Below are 16,448 nucleotides of genomic sequence, written 5' to 3'. Positions count from 1 at the left end.
TCTTAGAAAAGCAAAATATAATTTTATGTATGATTATTATCGTATTAACATATATTGTTTATGTTATTTTCTATAGATTAAAAATTTACCGAAAACTGATAAATCTAAAAATTGTAATAAGTTACTTGTACTACCAAATTGTCCGGCCCCATAATGGCCATAATTCGTTTATTCGACCGGCCCATCTGGAAATTTCCCGATCTGCCAGTCTGCCCCTGGCTATACTCGTATACCTACTTACTCGTATGTTTACATAAATGCTTTATAATAGTTTATATTAAATTAAATTAGATCTACTTGTACCCACTTGTCATAAAGGGTTTAACGTTTAATTTATTTACACATTTGTTGTACAATATACAGTGTGCAACAATAGGTATGTATTTAAATTGTATGGCTATTTGCGATTCGCCCTAGGTACTCCGAAACTCCGAAATCCGAAGTATAAATATATAAGAATACTATTGTATATGCAATATGCACTCGTATAAGTCGTATGAAATAAAAATTGTCTTTAGAATACAGATTACAAGTTTTAATTGATTTTTGTCTGTATTATTTATTATTTTGATATTTTTATTGGCAGTAAGCCAGTAATACAATATCATTAAAATAGGTATTATATCACAGCCCACAGGTAAAATACCTATAAGGCTATAATACATTAGGTATTATCGTTTAATACGTGTCGGTTTTGTACTTTAATTATCAAATAATGACTTTAAAAAAAAAAGATAACAACCATTTGGTATATTATTTATTATTTTATTTTTAGTCCGGTAGGTAGTTCGACAAGAGATAAAAGCAGTTCAACGTCCAACGACCATATTTATTATTAAATATAATATCGCCTATCACTGACATTCATATTGTTTGGATATTATAATCAAAATTCTTTACTAATTAACTGTATAAGAAAATAATTAAGCTGCAACTTGGAGACTGGAGTAATTTATGTTTTATAATTTACGCTCAAACTTTCTTTTCAAGTATCAAATAATAAAACTAATTTGTTCATTCAGCTGTAAAACATCCAAAAATGAATTGGATATTTGTGTGTTTTTTATGCTCACTTATCAATTCAGTTTTTTCTGATTCTCAAAAACCAGTAAGTTTTAAATACTATTACAGCAGTGGCGTATTTGACTTAGTTGTGTTGTGGGGGACATTAAAATTATTTTATACAAGCTTAAATTCCACCTTATTAACAATGAACTGTTTTTATTTTTGTGTTTGATGCCACTTTTCTAACAAAAATGAGTTTTAATTTCATATTCCAAAGTAGAATATTGTTCTAAGTATTTTGATTCATAAAAATCGAATTTAGGACGAGTAGTTTATGAGTTATAAATATTTAAAGTTTAGATTGGCAGAGTGGAGTGGTACGGGGTTACCCCGCAAAATGTTTGTCCACTACTCCGCTTGTCTAAACTTTAAATACTTATAACTCAAAAACTACTAGCCCTAAATTCGATTTTTATGTATCAACATTTTTAGAAAAATATTCTTCTTTGGAATATGAAATTAAAACTATGTTGTCATTCAAAAAAGTAAAAAACTTAAAAAATGATAAGGATAAAAAATATTTAAAAATATAATTTTTTAATATAAACATTGGTTTTTTAACAACTTGAAACCATGTAAAAAAATATTTTGAAAAAAGTCAATACTTTTTTAAATAATGAGTGTTTGATAAATCAATCACTCTGTATATTAAGAACAAAACAACCAGGTACTTGATGAAATTATTATTACTATAAATAATATAAATACAATTTTAAAATTATTGGGGAGCAAGGAAAGAAACTAGGCCTTTTTTTAAAAAATGAACGTGAATGTAAACTTATAAAATCTTTTTTTTTAAAGAACTTTCCGAGTACTTGGATTATGGTACTAATAGATATTTAATATCTGTGTGCATCAAACTTGGAAAAGTCATTGGAAATAGGACCAACAAATAAATTATTCATAAATATTTTAAGTTATTAAAAAGAGTTGACATTTTTTCTAACTTATTTCTTAGCTCATCTATAATATTTAAAATTATTATTGTATTTCATACATTCATTATTGTATTTACTTATATATTAAGTATATATTTTTAAAATTTCAATTTTGAATTTATGATTTTTACAAATAATAGTTTATGCTATTGACATTTTTCACTATTATTTTTAAGTATACTTACATGTTTCACTCTGTTTATGTAGCTATAATTATAATTTTTACATTTTATAGGATATAACAAATTATAGATAGACTTTTTGGTTATAATAAATTTATGTTTTATTTTGGCACACATGTCTTATGCTATCTACCAAAAAATCATATATAAAAATCTCCAAACTTAGGTTATTAACCTACTCAATGACTTTTGGTTTACAGTTGTCCTATTATAAATAGCCTGTTTGTTAACAGTTGTTCATATATTTTTTATTTTTTTACAAAAATGTTTTTTATACCATCTTGTAAAAAACATTCAAAAACATTTTTTTGATTGACGGATCTCCACCATTCTTCTTTCAATTTTCTTTCAAGTTAAAAATGGATTCTCTTTACGAATGGATTGCCATGTTTGACAACCCTTATTTTTACATCGTAAATATTTTGTTATAATAATATCTCCATTTACATCACATTTTCAGGTTTTTTTTTAAGTTTCTTTCATTTCACCATTACATTGTTCTCCATAGAATTTAACTTTGTACACAGTTTTGTATTAGGTAATAAATCACAATCTTTTAAAAATTGTATACAAGTTGTGTGATTAAAAATAATTTTTCTATATAATTCACTCAAAGTACTCATTTTATAAAACCATAAATTTACAAATAATGAAAAACACACAACTACGACGTTTGATCTTGTTGATCAACAAACACATACTTAATTCTAAAATACTAAAATACAAAACTTTGAAATTCCTAAAGGAATTATAAATTTATAAATATATATAATATATAGAAAAATATATTATCGATACCGTCAACACGGATTACGGTAGATAGCAAACGACACTGACAATTTGTTGGTAGATATCATACCATATGTGTGCCTTTATTTTTTTAGACTTTTACCATTGACTATGAAAATAATGAATTTCTCAAAGACGGCAAAGTATTCCGATATGTTTCTGGTTCATTGCACTATTTCAGAATTCCTCAACTTTATTGGAAAGATAGAATTCAAAAAATGAAAGCGGCTGGATTAAACACCATAACAACGTAACTAATATCTATACTATTTATTATTATTAATTCTTATAATATGTAATGTGTTTTATAATAATATAATTGCAACCCGACAATATCATAGAATCTGGGTACCGATGCTCTATGTATAATTATATAAAGTATATCGTATATCTTATAATTAATAATATAGACAACTAGAAATTTAGTTTTGGTTCACTCACTGTTCTATTATCATTGTCTAGGATTATTATTTATTAAACTACACTAAAATCACTAAGATCAATTTTTTTTAAATAGACCTCATAAATTGCTCCATTGTTAAAAAAAAAATTATAACTACTTTTTTAGAAATTTAAATGCAACTGGGAAAATTAATATATTGTATCTTTATAGCCAAAACTATTAGCACAATTATAGATAATAGTCAACTAGGTCTAATAAAAAAAAACAAAAAACTATCAAGCTAAAAATATTAGCTCAGAATTTATATTGATACATTTTTTTTCTGTTTGTTCCTAGAATTCTAATTTATATTTATTATGATTCACATTTTTACAGGACATGTACAAAATCTATATTTATGATCAATGATCATAATGTTAAATTAAATGAAATATCTATATCTATTTCTTACATTTATACAATTATATTCATATAAAAGTGAGACAAATAATATGGTGTGTGTGTTACAAATGAAAATAATACTTTTAATTTTTTTAATAATCAATAATGGTATTATCATACAGTTATGTTGAATGGAGTTTACATGAACCATTTCCTGGAGTGTATGATTTTGAAGGGATTGCTGATTTGAAGTATTTTATTGAATTAATCAAAAATGAAAACATGTATCTTATTTTGAGACCAGGTCCGTATATATGCGCTGAACGAGATTTTGTAAGTACCTATAATTTAAAATATATTTTCTTTCATAAAGCATTTTATGTAATTTATATGATTTAAATTGGCAAATGGATTTTTCTTATTTTTAGGGTGGATTTCCATATTGGTTATTAAACGTGACACCTAAAAACAGTTTGAGGACTAACAACTCAAGTATGATGCTAAAAGCATGTTATAATATTAAAAATATATTTATAACATTTTTTTATTGAAAATTATTTAAGAAATATTTGAAAAATCTGGTACCTAATGGCTAATACTAATCTGCAGATTGTTATAACATATTCCACAAATTAAACTTATTTTCACTGTCAATTCTTATGCTCTTGTTCTATGTTCTTATAATGGTAATAAGTAGGTACTTAAGTATTTGACTAGATTCATATTATGGTACTATTTAAAAAATATTATTTTCTTTGCTGATATGTACCTAACTAGTAATAAGAAAATTTTTAATTTCCCAAACGAAATGGAATGAAAATGAAATTGATTGTTTTACAACCATTTTAATGATTAGAAAAAAATATATAAAATTTTATAAAATTCATATCTAAACATAATACATATGAATGTGCTCAGAGCATTGACAAAATATATATTATTATCTCTTTGTTAACTAAATCCAATGCAGTTAAATAAAAAAAAAATATTATAATTTCATAATTTCATAATTTGAGAGCAAAAGGGATCATAACATCAAAATCATAACATTTTTGGGAACAAAAAACCGATCTTATTTCTGTATAACTGTAGGTAATGAATTTTTCATACTTTCAGCTAACATATAATTAGAGATAATACAACAATCATTATTTATATTTTATACAATTTGTTTTTAATTATACTTTGCTATACTTAATAAATGAATAAGTACTTAAATTTCAGGTTATAAAAAATATGTTTCTCAATGGTTTAGTGTGCTTATGCCAATAGTACAACCTCATTTATATGGAAATGGAGGAAATATAATTTTGGTTCAGGTGAGAAAAAATACTTCACGGGTATTCTATATTCAATTTTGAGATATTTAGTTCCAATTTGATTTATAACATTTTATTAGGTAGAAAATGAGTATGGAAGTTATTATGCCTGCGATTTTGAGTATAAATTGTGGTTACGTGATTTATTTAGGAGTTACGTAGAAAATAAAGCTGTGCTATTTACAATTGATGGATGTGGTCAGTCAAACTTTGACTGTGGCATTATTCCAGAAGTATATGCAACTGTAGATTTTGGAGTTTCATCAAACGGTAAGTAGGTATTTACAAAAATGCTAAGTAGGTCTTTCTGTGAGTTACAAATTCAAAAATAAAATAAAAAATACTGATAAACATGCTAGTCTTATATAAAAAAGAATTAAATTTATTTCAGATTTGCATTCCAGTTAATTTATATATTTGTTTTAGCTTCCCAATGTTTTGACTTCATGAGAAAGGTTCAAAAAGGAGGTCCACTAGTTAACTCAGAGTTTTATCCTGGTTGGTTAACTCATTGGCAAGAATCAGAATCTATAGTAGACTCCAATGATGTTGTTAAACAAATGAAAGTAATGTTGGCAATGAATGCTTCATTTAGTTTTTATATGTTTCATGGAGGTACAAATTTTGGATTCACATCAGGAGCGAATACAAATGATACCAAAGAAAGTATTGGATACTTACCGCAGTTAACCTCATATGATTATAATGCTCCATTGGATGAAGCTGGAGATCCTACTGAAAAGTATTTTAAAATTAAACGGACACTTGAAGAAGCTGTGAGTTTTTATAATAGTTAACTATCCAATATACAGTGTGGTGTTAATTAATTATTTTTAAGAAATTTGCCGTGACAAATGAGATATCACCGAATTCTGCGCCTAAAGGTGCCTATGGTAAATTCTATTTAAGACCTGTAGTTAGCATATTTGAAAAGATGGCTCAACGTATAAAACCGGTGATCAGTAATGTTCCTATACCATTTGAAGACCTAGATATTAACTCTGGTTTTGTATTGTATGAAACAACATTAACAGATGATCAGAAGAATGTTAAAAATCCAGTAAACTTAACTGTGAAGACAGTAAGAGATCGAGCCATCATTTACCTGGATCGAGTAGAGTTACATTTGAGTTATAACTTTGGAAATACGAGCGTTAAATATATTTATTTTTTTAGGTAAAAATGGGTACTATGAATCGGTTAAAAGCAAATACTACAATAAGTTTGAACATTAACCGTTCTGTTCAAAACCTAAGCATTTTAATTGAAAATCAGGGAAGGATTAACTATGGAGATTTTATTGAAGATAGAAAGGTAATATTAGCTAATGATAAAATATTTTATTTGTGGTTCGAGACTGAATTAGCTTAATATAATATATTATATTATAGTATGATGTTTTTCGTAGAAGTTAATATTTCATAAATTGTATACAGACTGGAGATTAGTGACATTGTCTTATAGAAATAAAAGTCATAATATACGCACCATCACTAAATAAAATTTTATTATATTTATTTAAACTACCAACTAAATATAATAACTTAATATATTTTATGTAAAAATAATAATGATTAAATTTTCTAGGGAATTTTTGATCAAGTGTTTCTTGGAAACAAAATATTGAGCCCGTGGAAAATGACTGCATATCCTTTGAACGATACATCATGGATTTCTTCAATAAAATCAGTTGAAAATGTCACTAGTGTTCAATTACCGGCGTTTTACAAAACACAGTTTACATTACCAGAAAATTACACAAAATGCTTAGATACTTATTTAGATACTTCAGGCTGGACTAAGGTGAGTTTTTACAAGTTGATTCTGTTAAATCAATTTTTATCCATATATTTGCAGTTTAATAAACATTAATATTTACAGGGTGTAGCGTTTTTAAACAATGTAAATCTTGGACGGTATTGGCCACTTGGTGGACCTCAAGTTACATTATATGTGCCAGCACCTTTTTTAAAACCATCACCTCATGTCAATACACTTGTGATGTTAGAACTTGAAGGTACATCTCAAGATTTATCTGTGAAATTTGTTGATAAACCTATTCTTGATGGTCCCATTATGACATAAATTAAAATGTTAGTTATAAAATTCTTTAAAAAAGATACAAAAATATTTAAAATATTTAATGTTTGATTTAGTTTATTTTATCATTTAATAATTATTGTTATTTTAAACAAATGTCTTGGCATTACATTCAATCATACCATCTTTTGAATCAACAATATTAGTTCACAGTTCATGATATTAACTAGGCGAAGTGCATAAATCAGAAAATAAAATATTTATAAAATATTGACATTGTACTTAGAAGTGCAATCTATGCATTTATCAATAGAAGTGAGTGGCTGATGTAGTTATGGTTTTTACACAGAAAGCTTAAAAATTAATATTTTGTGGTTTTTTACAATTTGTTGCACATTATTTATTAAAGTGGCGTTCAATTAGGCTTATCATTACAATAAATTGATAAATTTTCTTTCCTATCAAATAATAAATCAGTAATTTTATGCAGTGATATAAGTGCTTAACTAGTTAGATTTTAAAGATGCCCTGGATACATTTTTCTAATAAATTATCTCATAAAGCTTTGCCTCCAACCACTAGATATTGTCTATTTTTATTATAAAAATTATGCTTTAGTTTCATTTTAGTTTTATTATTCCTAGTTTTCAAAACTAGTTTTAAGTTTTACTAAACAAATATGAAGTCAGATGTTTTAATATAACTATTCAAATTTACTAAGTTTTAAAAACAAGTATATATTTTATAAGTGCCTATAAAGTATACTAATTTGATATTGTAATTTTTCGGTAGTAATTGTTACTTAGAATTACTTTTTTTTTTATGAACAAGTTTATCATAGACAACTGTGTAACAACTTCCAACTGTTAGGACTCAAAACTCTAAATTGTACCGAGTTATCACATTTTTTCATCGGCTGAAGAATTTAGTGATTTTTCGCTTAAATTTTTTTTACGATAGAATTAGATCATACAATCTAGGAAGTCCACGAGATTAAGCAATATCTGCATGGGCGCCCATTGGTGATGGGGTGGGGGGGAAAGATCTTCATTTAACATGAAATAAATTTGTAAAAATGTTGGTTCTTCATTCGTGCTTGGTAACAGTGAACCCAATCCAACTGCATGACATACCTGACTTTGAATTTTAAATGTCGGCGAAAACAAATCATACAGATACAATACATTATTATATAACATTGATTATAGTTTTTTTAAAGTTGCTTAAAATTTAAATGCTAGGCAGTAACAGGATATCTTCTTGTTTTCATAGCTCCAAACATATCAACAGCTTGATTTAAATTTATCAGTGAAGCTGTTTCCTTCTCCACAGCTAACCTAACCGGACGAACACAAGCCGGTCACGCATTTTAAATTAATCAGAAATCTGGGTTTTTATGCTGAATAATATTATATACTTATTACTTATTAGTTATTCGATAACATTTTAATTAATAATTTCACAATAATATTAATAAATATATATTTTATACGAGCAGCTGCCCACAGGGAAGGCGGGAAACCCTGTATCCCGCTCTTCCAGTCCACCACTGCACATAATATTATAGAATACAGATGTCAGATACCTTATAATTATTTACGGAATTAGTACGAGCCACAAAATCGTAGTTTTATTTAGCAATGACATGATTGTTATGAATCATGTATGCGGGCTTGCGGGCCAAAACTAGCACCATATACGGGCGGCTTTCATTTGGGCGAATAACCCAAAATAACATATCGTTTGGGCGAATTTATATACATCGTTTGGGCGAAATGTACACACACCCCTAATTTATCTAATACATCGTTTGGGCGAGCCGAGTTATTAAAAAAAAAAAATTGTTATATAATATTATTCCTAAAAAATAATTTATAAAATTATGACTAATTATCACAATATTATATTTAGTCATCATACTGATTATAATTTATAGACTATATAATATACGTTTTCCTTCCCATTTTTAGAGACTTAGGACTCTCAGTTAATTCTAATTGGTATATGGTTAAAAATGTGTTATGTTGTAATTGTCATATATAATTTATTATCTTATAATTTGTTATTAGTATGGTACCTCATATCCATTATATATTCTCATATAAATTGTCATATTGTCATAATATTTTATTAAAAATAGTACCTAACTAGTTTTTTTAATTTTAACTCATATTTAATATGATCGTATTTATTATATGTTAAATATAACATGTTACTTCCCTATTATTATTCAATAATTTATAAATTCATCTAAACGATCGGTTAATTTCTCGTCCAAATGATACAGCTCTACTCAGGTAAATTTTGGGTTATTCGCCCAAATGAATGACGCCCCCATATACCCGGCCCGGGCCGGCCGCGGTCGGGTCGACCGACCCGTTTTAGTAGGCCTCTAGCGGCCCGCTGATGACAAGGGGGGGCAAATGTCCACCTTGCCCCCCCACCACAAATGACGCCACTGCCAATGTGTATCTTACAAATCAAATCTGGGTTATTACCAGTGGCGTGTAACCTGCTCAAGCAACACTTTTAATATGGGTGGGTGGGTGGGTACTAGGTGGGTATTGCTAGAAGGAGAATATTATTACAATAATAAACTAATTAAGTGTTTATAGAAAAATACAATATAAATATAATTATAGTATTTGAGTCGTGAGTAGTGTCATAGTGAGTACCTACTTATATATGGCTACATAGGTACCTATACTATAGGTACCTATAGTTTTATTATTAAGAGGACATCTAACCCGCATGTGTTGTCTCCGTCTTACACACGTACGACATTGGAAATCGTCAAAACAATTTATAGTAGGTACCTATCTCGTATAATTTTTAAGTTATTACCAGGGTTCGGATTTTATAGCATTTGCTACTTATTTTAGGATAGAGATAAAAATAGCAGAGTGGGCTGTAAATTTGTTTAATGCACCACGGACTCTAAATATGAAATTTTATTTTGCTATTTTTTGCATATTTGAAGAATTTTAGAATTTTAGAATTTTAGTGCTACTTTTAAAGTTTTGGTGCCATGTTTTGCTAATATTCTTAATTAAACGCTTTATTTTATATTTCTCATAAATCTCGTGACAAAAAATGGTAATCATTAATGTGAATCAATAAGAATTGAAATTTTATTCTTATTTACTCAGATAATTTTGAATAGTTGCGTACAAACGATGTCATAATTCAAGGGTATCAATAGTTAATCAGTACATACAAATTTTTTTAAACTGCATACGGAGATTTTAGTTTTTTTTTTATAAATATATGATTTGATAAAGATATATGATAAATTGAATACAATTTTGATTTGTATTTATTTTGATTTGTTGCTATTTTTGATTTTTTTAGGGAATATTTATAGAGCATATTTTACGGGTTTTTTGGTCATATTATAGCGCATATTTTAGAATTTTTGATGCTATAAAATCCGAACCCTGATAATAAACATAATATACAAATTCGACATCTAAAATAACTGAAAGAAACAAAAAAAAAGCTAAAATAAATTGGTTTATTTGGAATAAGAATAGTGTGAGTCTAATTTATATGCATATAAAAATTAAATTTCTATCTCCTACCTATATGAAAAAAAAAGTATTTGCTTTAAAACCCTAGCCCTACTTATTATAATTGTCATGACCTTATGATTAACAATATTATTATGCTACGAAGATGTGTTTAGTGAGATTGTGGTGGCACATGATTGGCATATTGGTGGCTTTTGCCGTAGATAATTAATTAATTATAATAAATAACAAATTTGTAATTAATTATTAGTTTCGTATTCGGAGAAAACTTTTGACTTGGAATTTTACAAACTAGCTGTCGCCCGACATGGTCGGTACGGAAAATTAATGTGTACACTGTATAACTTAATTTTAACTTTAAAAAGCAGTAATCACATTTATTTAATAGTTCATACCTAAAGAAATATATTTTAGTAAAAATATGCATGTGCTTCTAACATCATTTAAACACCATCTTAAATATTCTTAATCGATAATCAAATAAATAAATTTAAAAAAAATAATTAAAATAATACCAAGGTACCTACTTTATTTTGTTATACGTAATTTTAATTTAAAGTTATGCATTATTTCGGTATAGTTATCTCATTTCATTATTGCCCGATGCCCTGCAATGAACAGATTGTATACAAGGGCATCGTTGATACAAAAGTAGTATTATAATATATACCTAGGTATATATGGATTTCTCTTATTGATTTAGTACAATATAATCCATGGCGATTGTCAAAGTCGTTGCGGAGGACGCAGTCTATTAAAGATTCTAACATTTCAATTAGATAGCAAAGTAGACATGAACGAAAAACATCCTGTTTTCCGTTTAATCTTTTTTTTCATAAATCACATTATTTTTAGACTTCAATTCAGCAGTATCTGATGCGTTTCCATTTCAGCGTCGGAGTGCATACACGTCGCGGACTCTAACATATCCCAAAATAATTGATATTTAAGGTAAGTTTGTTTTAATACCAATTCTATTGCGGCTTAATATTATAAAAGAATTGAGGTACACGTTTGTACACTTTTACAATAATGGTGATGTTTGCAAAGAGTTCTTCACCTACGCATTTGAAACTAAAAACTACAATAGGCACTTTAAACATATTTTATATTGTGACTTTTTCAAATATGATAAAATATTCCCTTGAATCCAAAAAGTCAGACTTATTATGGCCTTTTACAATTTTTTTTTAGTAAATGCAAGATTGTCATATTTTGATATGTGGCTGTATTGCATACAGAAATTGATTTTCAGACATACCAAAATATGGCAGTATTGAACTTTAAATTATTAATGAATAATACAATATATTATTAACTGTTAGTTTTTTCAAAAGCTTCATTATCTAAATCTGTAAACAGAATACAAACTGTGTTGTAACATAAAGTTCATATAAACACGAGATCATTGAGATCAACATAAAATTATTATTTATTATTAGAGTCAGTTATTTAATTACACTAAGTTTCCATTGGCACCTACTAGCTCAATGAAATTTTGTGAACATTCATTTGATTTGTTGAATGTGTCATGTGTGGTTTTCAATGGTAAATCGTCTAAAAAAATATTATAATAATATAGCTTGTAAAAAATTGCAACTGTGTAGCTGCTAAGTACCTACTTATACTGTTCTCATATCCATGTACTTATCACTGAAGGTGTAGTATTTAACCATCCAATATTACTTTACTTGTAATATTAAATTCTGCATTTTTAATAGCTGTTAATAACACAATTAAATTAAAATTTATGGTTGATAAAGTTTTGTACATTAGAAATTATCAGAAAATGATTAATATAATGAATTGCATTCGGTATTTATTAGGGTATATAATATTATACAAAATATATACAATAAGCCAACAACTGACATAGATTAATATATTATTACCTATTTATACATTATATTTTTAATTCATATTGCTTAAAAGTTAAACCATTTAAAATTAAATTAAATTTTTACAGATTTATAGGTAAACAATTTTATATAATATATATGTATTTTTTTAAAGAGCATATTCACATCGATAACAAAGGCCTTTAATTACACTTATTTACAATAATGATATAATATAATATGTAGGTACTGATACAATGGTAAGTTATTTAATAAGGGTAAAACATTTTTTTTTAATATAAGATTGAACAATTTTGTTTTTCTTAAAAAACTAATTATGTCTAGGTTTTTTTCATGAATAGGTTATTTTATATTTTACGAAGGTACCTAGTACCTAATTCAATAATTTATTAAAATTGCATTTATTATTTATTTTCTAAAAAAAACACAATATATCAAAAATTAATAAATAATAATTTGGAATAATATTTTTAAAAATTATCGAAGTAAAATAAATAAACATTAATACAAGTAATTATAGTTAATCTTTACATTATTGAAATAAAAACGAACCTGTAGGTATCCGAGTTTTGGTAGATAACTTGTTGTGGTTAGTGAACTAGTGAAGAAATAATAAGATCTTGAATAAAATATTCAAAAAAAATTAATTATAACTAGGTAGGGAAGATAAAAATTAAACATTAATCGGATTATTTTAGATATATAAATATATAATACCTGTAATGCATAAAAGAAGCATGATCGTAATCAATAATCAAACAAAAATAGGCTAAGAAAAATAATATATTATATTATTATGATTTAAATTTAAAATTACAAATATTTTTTGGTTATTATTGTATCACATTTAATTATTTAAATGAACATTATTCATAAACGTGAACCTCCTTGGTAATAGAAGTTTTATTGAAATATTACATATCTTTAGATTTATCCTATTAGCGTAACATAATATAATCTGTGGCAATTGTCTTTTCAGAATCAGAAGTGGCAGTCGATTAAAGATTCTAAAATTATAATTTCAAAGAGCACTAGAGCAAACATGAACTAAAAATATTCTGTATTCCATATAATTTTAATTTCATAATTAATAATATTTTCAGACTTCAATTAAGTATCTGACGCGTTCTTACGTCGGTATCGGAGTGTACCTACATACACGTCTCGGATTTCACCAAAACCCCGAAAAAGAGTCGATGTTTGAGGTAAGTTTATTTTCATATTCTATTGAGGCTTGAATCTTATTATGTTAGGCTTTAAATAAATATTTAATGTCAAGAAAAATATATTTCCAAGTTCCAAATATCGTTGACGCAATTTTATTTCTAAGCGCGAAGTTAAGAAATACGCGAGATCGAATAATATAAACGCGTTGCATCGTTTTTCAGGTTGCCAAACGTATAATAATTATAATTTCATAATTATAACCTAGGTATGTGTTTGTAATCGACATTTTTCAATTTTTGTTTAGTTAGTTAATTGTAATATCTGTTAAAACTGATAACTTCAGTATCCAAAACTCATAGGGATCAATTTTAATTCGTAAATGGTAATTTTTTCCAAATCCAACGTTAGAAGTCAGAAATTTAGAATAAAATATATTTTATTTCGATAAATGATGTATATTTTCGATATTTATAGTTATTTATAACCTTTATTCTTTATCTTATATAGGTACTTATTAAGTTATTACATTGTAGGTACACCTATAAATCCCTATGACCTAAAGACTAAAAGAATTGATCACTGAGTGGTGAACTAAGCGGTTATGAAAAATATATTATAACTTAGTTATCATACATATAATAAATATCTGTTAAAATTGTGTATCTACCTAATACATACACACAGGAGTTATTATTTTCTTCAAAATTGTACAGTCATTATTTATTATGAAGTTACGTAAGGTTAGGTAAATAGACAAACTCTAATTTATTTCAATCGAATTTTTATTCATTTTATAAAACTCAATCTTTCAAAAATTATTATAGAATAATAATTATAATATTCATGAATTCTTGAAATAAAATAAATAAACAAACTAAAATACGCAATAATAATTAAAGTTTGTATAAAAAATTATTAAAATAAAAATGAATTGGTACTAGAGTTTTAGTAGCGTAGTAGCCATACTGTAGGTATAATGTTTTTATAGCTATATAAAATTAATAAGTTCTTGAATAAAATAATCAAAACACATAATAACATTAAACGGATTGTTTAGCTATATTTTATCTGTAATGATAAAAAAAAGTGGGTAAGTGGATGTCGCTCTGCTGTACAGATTAGGGGATGGGGTGGACCTCTGACAAGGGTAGGTTAAACTTGAATGCAATGATAGGTATCATTGTAGACGAAAAACGATTCTGAACGGAGATGATTTGTCAGTCTAGGATATAATATTATATTTAAATATTATCATATATTCTATTTTGAAACAAATATTTTATTTTTCAATTAAGACGCATTTTGCATAAGGCATGGTTAATCAATTTTTCCAAAAACATTGCATGTAGTTATCATAATTCATAATACCTGGTTTGAAGATAAATCGTTATTATTACGCGATTTCATAAAAATTTAAAACTCAAACGCTCAAAACATTTTTCCTATAATGACGCTTCAAATTGTCTCTATAGCAATTTGAAGCAAAACTTATGGAAAACTTAGTGTTGAATTTTATAACTTTAGATAAAAATACAAACAATATTATGAATTGTTGAATATTTTATTGAAATTTCAGAGATGGTATTCGTCAGTGAAGATTTGCCAACTAAATATCGTATTCGTTGTGTAGCCTGTGTGAAATGTATTAACAATGTTTCAAAGATGAAATTTTATAGTAGATTCAGATATTAGGTAAGTGATTTTCTATTTTTCAGTAGGTTTATTTTTATTTTATTAATTTATTAATTGATCAGGGGATAGATTACTTGCAATTTTTAAATTATTCGTTTCTAACCACTGGTATAACACTATTCAAGTTATCAATAAAATCGTGATAAAAATTAGGAAATTGATCAGGTATAATATTTAAAATATTTTTTTTTTAATAATTTCCTCAATGATATTTAAATATTTTTCCAATTATCAGGTACGATGACCTGTAGGTACTATAGTGACTGGGAGTGTGAGAGTGGGGGCAGAGAAGGATAAAGAGATAGGGTGGAGAGAGAGAGAGAGAGAGAGAGAGAGAGTGAGAGAGAGTGATAGTGAGAAGTAGTGTAGAGAGATGGTAGAGAAGCAGAATAAAAATCAAAAGGAAAAGGGTGAGAAAGAAAAGTAGGGATAGTAAGAGAGATAGATAGTGTGAGGTAAGGTTAGATTAGGTTAGGTCAGGTAAGGTAGGTTCTATAGTGACTTGTAAAGAGAGGGTGAGAGAAGGATAGTGTTAGAGGGAGTGAGAGAGGTAGATAGGTTGAAGAATAAAGAGATAAAGTGAATGAGAGGGTGCAAGTGTGTGAAAAACGGGTAGAGGGGGAATGTCAGACGAGTGAGTGTGAGAGATATAGGTGAAAGTGATAGGGTGAGAGAGAGGTAGTGTCAAAGGGAGATGATAAGGTTAGGTAGGGGAACAGAACAAAAAGTGAGAGAGAATTGTGAGAGGTTGTGAGAGACAGTGAGATAGGTGAAGGGGAGGGATAGGAAGAAAGAGGGTTAGTGGCAGAGAGAGAGGATTAGGTTAGGTGGGGGGAAGGGGGATAGTTAGGTAGAATAGTTATGGTAACAATTCTGAATATGTAGGAAAGGATCTTAAATTGCAAAGGCCACTCGACCCTATGAGCGATACTACCAGGTTAGGTAAGGTTTACAACCTTCGACTTATGGGATAGAATAAAAAGAGAAGGTTGGTTAGGCAGATTAAGAGGATGTCAGTGGAATTTTTTTTTCTCCGACCCATGCGCAATAGGTATATCAAATTTTTTGTTCACAATAATCTTA

The 16,448-nt window shown here is 27.3% G+C and overlaps 1 protein-coding gene and 1 long non-coding RNA gene across 2 annotated transcripts; both read left to right on the top strand.

Annotated features, from left to right (window-relative positions):
• Positions 1 to 862: 862 nt before the first annotated feature.
• On the top strand, positions 863 to 7,273 carry LOC107171384 (beta-galactosidase-like). Its single transcript, XM_089227499.1, has 11 exons — positions 863 to 1,108; positions 3,070 to 3,224; positions 3,941 to 4,091; positions 4,187 to 4,250; positions 4,983 to 5,077; positions 5,158 to 5,347; positions 5,504 to 5,853; positions 5,916 to 6,191; positions 6,254 to 6,391; positions 6,665 to 6,880; positions 6,959 to 7,273. Exons 1-11 carry the CDS (start codon positions 1,040 to 1,042, stop codon positions 7,160 to 7,162), a joined length of 1,908 nt encoding a protein of 635 aa, XP_089083625.1. The 5' UTR covers positions 863 to 1,039; the 3' UTR covers positions 7,163 to 7,273.
• Positions 7,274 to 11,451: 4,178 nt separating this feature from the next.
• LOC149056026 (uncharacterized) lies at positions 11,452 to 15,365 on the top strand. Its single transcript, XR_016191419.1, has 3 exons — positions 11,452 to 11,598; positions 13,610 to 13,711; positions 15,250 to 15,365. It is a non-coding gene; the product is annotated as an uncharacterized LOC149056026 (long non-coding RNA).
• Positions 15,366 to 16,448: the final 1,083 nt, after the last annotated feature.

Source organism: Diuraphis noxia, unplaced genomic scaffold, assembly GCF_037042655.1.
Source record: "Diuraphis noxia isolate RWA-SAM2 unplaced genomic scaffold, SU_Dnox_SAM2 contig0004, whole genome shotgun sequence".
Lineage (NCBI taxonomy): Eukaryota > Metazoa > Arthropoda > Insecta > Hemiptera > Aphididae > Diuraphis > Diuraphis noxia.
The sequence above is the reverse complement of the archived record's forward strand: the minus strand, read 5'-3'. Positions and strand labels throughout refer to the sequence as shown.

What these genes read in the sequence shown, in the direction of transcription:
- LOC107171384 (XM_089227499.1), top strand. Translation starts at nt 1,040, where the DNA reads ATGAATTGGATATTTGTGTGTTTTTTATGCTCACTTATCAATTCAGTT. An exon ending in AACGGACACTTGAAGAAGCT is followed by an intron (nt 5,854 to 5,915) that starts GTGAGTTTTTAT and finishes ATTATTTTTAAG; the next exon opens with AAATTTGCCGTGACAAATGA. An exon ending in CCATCATTTACCTGGATCGA is followed by an intron (nt 6,192 to 6,253) that starts GTAGAGTTACAT and finishes TTATTTTTTTAG; the next exon opens with GTAAAAATGGGTACTATGAA.